Source organism: Belonocnema kinseyi, chromosome 8, assembly GCF_010883055.1.
Source record: "Belonocnema kinseyi isolate 2016_QV_RU_SX_M_011 chromosome 8, B_treatae_v1, whole genome shotgun sequence".
NCBI lineage: Eukaryota > Metazoa > Arthropoda > Insecta > Hymenoptera > Cynipidae > Belonocnema > Belonocnema kinseyi.
Window position 1 is genome coordinate 71,790,381 of NC_046664.1, and position 7,356 is coordinate 71,797,736.

The window sequence follows — 7,356 nt, forward strand, 5'->3', positions numbered from 1 at the left end:
ACAGGCGTCATTTGAAGGATCAAGCTCGACGAAAATGGTTCACATTAGTGAATACTAATGCCATCTCTTACAATTTTCAGGTACTTATCAGACTGCCTAGTAGAAAGGATAAGATTGTAAAAAAAACATAGATATAAGCGGAAAGATTGTTAGTAATGGAAGTCATGTAAACCCTTAGGGGGCACATTATGAATAAAGAAGACAACTATTTCGATTTTTTTTTTCGATTTGAAACGGAAATTTGCTGAATATTGCAAAACCATTAAATCCATTCTCATATTTAATTTTTATAAGTGATTATGTTCGAATGAAGCGATTTTTCCTGATTTTACCCTTATAATTGTTTATTTTTTGTAAATTGTCACAATGAAAAGAAAACTTAGAGCAAAAAAAATTGACGAATCTTCGTTTAAAAAATGATTTCCTAAAAAAAGCGTAATAGGTGATACTTCCACAAGAAATATTTTAATTTTAAATAAAAAACTGTTAAATTAAACCAAAATACGAATTCTCAAAAATAGTTAAATTTTGATCTTAAAAAGATTTTACAGTAAATAAGAAAAAAAGGTGGAGTTTTTAAGTCCTGAAGAAGAATTTTTGAAAAAAAGTTCCCCAAAAATATGCATTTTCTACCAAAAAGTTGAATTTTTGAATGAAAAGAAGAGTTTTCAACAAAAGAAGGGAATTTTCAACTGAAAAACATCAATATTCTATCAAAAATAAACTAGTTAAATTTTCATTTAAAAAATTAATTAAAAAAACAACTAATTTTCAACAAAATTTTGTTAACTTTTAAGAAAAATATTAATTCTCTAATAAAAATAATCAGTTTTAACAAAATAGACGAATATTTAACCATATATTTTAACTTTAATGGACTATTCAACCGTTTAGTTGAATTTTCAAATAAAAGGTTTAATTTTATACCAAAGAAAGAAAAATTTTCAACAAAATTGCTGAATTTTCAACCATATATTTGAATTTTGTATGGGCTCTTCAACCTAATATCTAGTTGAATTTTCAAACAAAAAGGTTAATTTTCTATCGAAGAAGACAATTTTTGAATTTTCAATTAGAGATATAAGTTTTTAAGCAATAAAAAACAATTTTCAACCAAACAAATGAATTGTTTACTAAAAGATTAGAATGTCTATCGAAAAAAATGGAATAGTTAAACAATGTTTATTTTAAATGTTAACAAAATAGTATATATATATATATATATATATTTAATTAAATAACCAAATAAATACAAATAAATCCTCATGTAATAATTGTTTAAAAGTGGTTAAAAAACGAAACTAGATATTTCGTAGACGAATACAAAGGTGTTTTTCGTTCTTCAACGCTTCGTTTGTTTATAAATTATAATTATTCAGAAAAAATTAACCTGTTTTGTTGAAAATTGGTGTTTTTGACTTGAAAATTCAACTACTTTGCTGTAAAATAAACACTTGGTTGAAAAATTCATAACTTGGTGTTGAGAATTCATCTGGAATCTTTCTTGCTTAAAAATGTAATTATTTATTTGAAATTTCTTCTTTTTTGTTAGAAGATGTATCTGTTTAAATTTTAAATAGAAATTTAATGTTCTTCGGATAAAACTGCAACTGTCTGGCTGAAAATTAATCATATTTAGTAAATGATTTAAAAGTTCCGTTAAAAAATGATCTTTTTTGGTTGAATTCTACTATTTATTATTCAAAGTTAAGATATTTTTTGTTGAAATATCTAGTATCACATTATTCCAGAATGTTCAACTTTTTTGGTTAAATATTGAAATATTCAATTTTATTTTTTTAAAAGTTCATCTCATTTGTTATAAAAGTAGACTATTTTATTGAAAAATCGTTTTTTTATAACATTTATTTTTTAAACTGAAAATGTAACTTATATTATCAATTAAAAAAAAAAGAAATTCAAACCAATCGGTTTGTTGACAGTTCACCTTTTTGTTTAGCAAATTCATCATTTTAGTTAAAACTTCATCCCATTTATTAAAAATTTCACTATTTTGTAAAAAAATACATTTTTTAAAAATTAATTATGTTCACTGAAAATTTCAATTTTTGGTTAAAAATTAATCTTTCTTATTTGAAATCTGAACTAATTCATCTCTGTTGATAGAAGGTTAATCCTTTCTTGTTGATATTTCAACTATTACATTTTTTGTTGAGAATTTATTTTTCGTTGTTGAAAATTTAACTTTTTGGTTAACAATCCAACAATTTCGTTATAATTTTATTATTGTATTGTTATTTTTTTGCTTAGAAATTAAATTTTTAACTGTAAATTTAACTATTCTATTGTTGGTTAAAAGCTGATCATTTTTAGTTTAATATTCAATTATTTGGCTTAAAATTGTAACTGGCTTGTGAGAAAAATGTTCCTTTTAGATTAAAAATTCTATTATTTTCATAGGTAATTCAAGCATTTGGTTGGAAATTAACTTATTGGTTAAAAATGAACTTCTTCTACGAAAATTAATATTTCTGGGTTGAAAATGTAACTGTATTTGAGAGAATTCTCTTTTTTGGTTTGAAATTTTAACAAATCGGCTGACATTTTTTGCTGTCTCGATTAATGATTGATTAATTTTTTTGTCATGAAAATAGAAATGTTTAGTTCAAACTTGACCTTTTTTATAAGAAGTTTATTTTGCTTTTTAAAGATTTATCATTTTAGTCTAAAATTGAACTATTTTGTGAAAAACTTACTCATTTTGTTAAAAATGATGATAATGATAATGATAATGATTTTGTTGAAATTCTAATCATTTTGTTAAAAATTTGTCATTTTATATAGAAAATTTACCATTTTGGATTTAAAATTCTTATAATTTTCGTATAGAAAACTCGTAATTTGGATTCAAAACTCCTCGTTTTCATTAAAAATTAAAATGTATTGTAAAAAATTCAATACTTTGGTTGAAAAATTTTAATTCTTTGGTTAAATTATTTTGAATCTTTTTTTGGTAAAAATTCAACTTTTTTAAAATTTAAAAATAATTGGCTTGTTTTGTTTGTAAAATTTCTTACGTAAAAAATGTTGCAAGATTCAAATGCTGGTCTTCAAATATTAATGATCAAACTTTTTGTTAGTTCAGCAATAAAATAGGGTTGTTACATAAAATAAATTTGGGTCTCTGAACTGAATATTGTTATTGTTTGAACCAAATATTTTTGTTCGGTGAACCATTTGATTGATTCAGCAACATAATTTTGTTGGTCCAATTCAATATCTGGTGGAATGAACCTATATTTGTTTAATTCAATTAAGTGTTCATGTATAGCCAAGAAAACAGCTTTTTTGGTTCAAGAATATTTTTTTATGATTGTAGGATTTTAATTTATGATATATTTTACCAATTAGTATTACTGGAAAGCCAATTTTGCTATTTTCGGACGACTTAACCCCAGACTTAGAGGTAAAGTCGGACACATTTTTGACTGCAATTACTATAGGTTACTTGTCGCTAAATTAAATGTTTTACTATTACCAAGCTGAAAAGTCCTGTACAGGAACCTCGGAGAAACCCGAACAGGATCATTCAAAGGTTAGCTGCGTACAGGTTCCTGTGCAGGATCATGTACAGGTTACTGTGCAGGAACATGTACAGGTTCCTTTGCAGGGTCATGTACAGGTTTCTTCGCCAAACTCCTATCCGGAACCGGCAAGATTACCTGTACAGGTTCCTGGGCAGAATCATGTTCAGGTTCCTTTCTTAGATCATGTAGCGGTTCCTTTGCTAGATCATGTACGAGTTCCTTTGCAGAGTCATGTACATGTGTCTTTGCAGAATTATGTACAGATTGTACATATTCATTTGCAGGATCATGTAAGGATTCCTTTGCAGGATCATGTGCAGTTTTCGTTCCCAAGTTTGTGTACAGAAACCGTTAAGATAACTTGTACAGTTACCTGTGCAGGACCATGTACAAGTCCCTTTGCTAGATCATGTACGCGTTCCTTTACAGGATCATGTACAGTTTGTAGAAGTTCCTTTGCATAATAATTTACGGGTTCCCTTGCTAGACCATGTGCGGGTTCTTTCAAGGATTATGTACAGATGAAACAGGTTCCTTTGCAGGATCATGTAAAGGTTCATTTACCAGATCATGTACGCGTTTCTTTGCAGGATCATGTACAGTTTCCTTCGCAAAATTTTTGTACAAGAACCGTCAAGATTATCTGTGTAGAATGCTATACAGGGTCATGTACAGATGCCTTTGCTAGACCATGTACGGGTTCTTTCGCAGGATTATATACAGGTTTCTTTATAGGATCATGTACAGATTGTACAGGTTTCTTTGCAGGATCATGTACAGGTTATTTTGTAGGATCACGTATATGTTCTTTTGCAGGACCATCTACAGGTTCTTTTGCGAAATCATGCAGAGTTTCGTTCGCTAAATTCTTGTGAAGGACCCGTCAAGCTTACCTGTACAGGTACGTGTTCAGGAACATGTCAAGGATCCTCTGAGGTCCCTGTACAATAATTTTCAGCTGGGAACTCAAAAAGAATTTGCTTATTCAAATTGAAACCTTTAAAACTTTAGTTTTACCCTCTCCTCGCATTCCTTCTGCCTCAGGGCAGCCAAAAATTCTCTAAGCTCTGCATCTGTTTTTAAGGCGAGCACCAGAGGATCAAAATTACCAGCTACTTCAGCTCCAACTCCTTGATTTTCCATTAATTTCTTGTTGATTAAATTTTCCACCTGTGCCTTCAACAAATTCACTTTCAACTGAATCATTGTCAAAATAGGTATAATGTTCGGTGGAGGATTGGCAGTCATGTGGAGATTAATTAAAGCATTCACTTGCTGTGCATTTCTGGATTCAGTCAAAAGCTGATCTTTATTTAGTTGATTAATTGCCTTTTGCGCTCTGTCAATAGTTTCATCAATGTTTGTTGTAATATTGGATCCAGGAACTTTTCGCAAAACTAGTCTAGTTGCAACACAAGATATGATTCCTTGATTGGAAAGAAATTGTGAGGCCAGGGCTTGCAAATTCAAAGCTGAGGGGCAATTTTTCTTTGAACAAATGGTATCATCTTTACTTTCTTTGCATTTGTGGTCTTCCATTTCATTAAAAATATTTGCATTCCTGAAAGTTTCTTTCACCCCATACGATTTTCGACAGCATTCACAATTTTGAGATTTTTCCTTCTGGCGATCTTGATGGGAAAACTGATTGTAAATTGGGATTGGTAGAGGATATGGAATGCATGATAGTGGACAGCAAAAAGTTGGAGGTGGTGAGTAAGGCATACCTAAAAAGAGAAGAATTTTTTTTAGATCAAGTCCATGTCAAAGTAGGGCAGTCAATCATATACACTTATTATCCGATATAAGTACCCCCGGTTTACGACATTTCTAAAATTGATGTTCTTGGCAGTTTTGGAATAAAGGAGGACGTGGGATAGAAAGAGAATCGGTGCTCAGTCAAGCGTAAAAAATAGCATAAGGGCCGCATCATCAGCGCAAGTTGCATCAGGTTGCGCCATGCGCCCCAATGAAACCGAAATAGAATCCCTGAATTTAGGATCAAGGTCACTGCAATTCATGCCCGAAACCTTTCTTATATCGGAAGTTAAGTGTACTACAATAATTTTTATTAGCGTTAGCTTTGAGCATGTTTTTTCGTTAAATAAATGACTACCCTATAGAAATTTTTCACTCACAGATTTTCACTCAATATTAACATAAAGCAAATGATTATATCTTGCATTATTAGTAAGATCTGAAATATTTATGTAAGATAAATACAAATTTTTAACTTGAATGCAGAATTAGTGAAATAATTATGTATGTAAGTTTAAAAAGTAGCGTTCATAGCTATGCTAATGTAATGTTTTTGAAATCGTTTTGATAAAAATTTAATAAATATTGTAATACAAATTTAAGGAATTGTATACGACCATGCATTCTTCATGTATCCTCAACAAAAAATGTAATACACTCAACTCTTGATTTTGGGCCGCCCAGACCCCGAGGCTGGTCCAGAATCGGGAGTATAGCTTAGTTGATATTTCAATCAAGAACAGATTTTCTAATTAAATTTGGAAAAAGCTAAATTGAACCAAAAAATGCGAATTTTTAAAAATACTTGAATTTTCAACTAAGTAAACTTTTGTAGGCAATTTCATTTTGAACTGAAAAAATGAATTTTTAATCAAGAAAATTAATTTTCTACTATAAGAGACGAGTGTCGACAAAATACGTAAATAAATTTTTACGTAAATAGTTTTATTTTCAGCCAAGAATATTAATTATCTACCAAAAAATATCAACTTTCGATAAAGTACTAACTACATTTTAAATTAATTTTTATTAATTAATTTTCTACCAAACAGACGAATTTTAAACAAATGAATTATGTTTTCAACCAAATAGATACATATCAAACCAAATATATGAATTATCAAACGAAAAATTGTAATGTTTAACAAAAAATGCAATAACTATAGCTTCATAAAAAAAATTAATTAAAAAAAACGACATTTCTATCAACATTTAGTAGTCCATAAAGAAAAAAATAACTTAAAAAATTAAAAAAAGTTTAATTTGTGAAGACTATCTTTCTACAAAATTTTCAACCAAATAATTGAATTTTGAGCTAAAAACAATGAATTTTTAAAGATGGACATTTAGTTACTACTAATAACGATTAATTATCTACATAATATATACATTTTTAACATCATTGTTTAATTTTCATTTAAAAAAAATTAATTTGAAGAGACCCGAAACTATGAATTTTTAATAAATAAAGTAATGTTTCATCCAAACAGTGGATTTTTTATGAAAATAATTTGTTTTTATTTTAAAAATTCAAAGTTTTAAATAAAAAGGATTTTTCAAAAAAGTATTTAAATCTGAACTAAACGGTTGCATTTTTAATAAAAAAGTTGATTTTCAAGAAAAACAAGAATTGAACCAAAAAAAAATTTTACACTAAACAGATAGTTTATCAACTAAGAGGATTAAAATTCTATACAGAAGTACGAATTTTTAACAATAATTTTTTTGTTCCACAAACAAAAATTTATTAGCCAAGAAAGAATTGTGAATAAATATTTTTTTCTTTAATTTTATATTTCATAAAGTTTATGGAAGTAAATTACCTTATTATGGATTCTGAAATATGATCGATTTTTACACAAGATCCGAAAAAAATCCGTTTGAGAAGGGTCCATAAAATAAGAAAAAAGTTTTGTTTGAGACTTAAAAATATGTATCTATCTATTCTTCGCGAAAGAACTCTTTTTGTCAAGTGGTGTATTTTTGGCTTTGGTGGAGGAAATAAGGGTGAGTGGATGCAGAAAAGGCAGAAAGTGCGGAGATCGAGTGT

General features: G+C 28.4%; 2 protein-coding genes across 4 annotated transcripts in view; one reads left to right on the forward strand and one right to left on the reverse strand.

The window, feature by feature from the left end:
- Positions 1-7,356, forward strand: part of LOC117178259 — an 82,995-nt gene that overhangs the window by 58,700 nt on the left and 16,939 nt on the right. The window lies entirely within an intron of this gene.
- Positions 1-7,356, reverse strand: part of LOC117178257 — a 34,292-nt gene that overhangs the window by 20,566 nt on the left and 6,370 nt on the right. For 2 of the 3 annotated variants that reach the window (XM_033369607.1, XM_033369606.1), the window contains exon 4: positions 4,566-5,275. In XM_033369607.1, coding sequence (XP_033225498.1) covers positions 4,566-5,275 — 710 coding nt within the window. The remainder of the gene's footprint in view (positions 1-4,565; positions 5,276-7,356) is intronic. The other variant, XM_033369608.1, reaches the window with a different exon arrangement.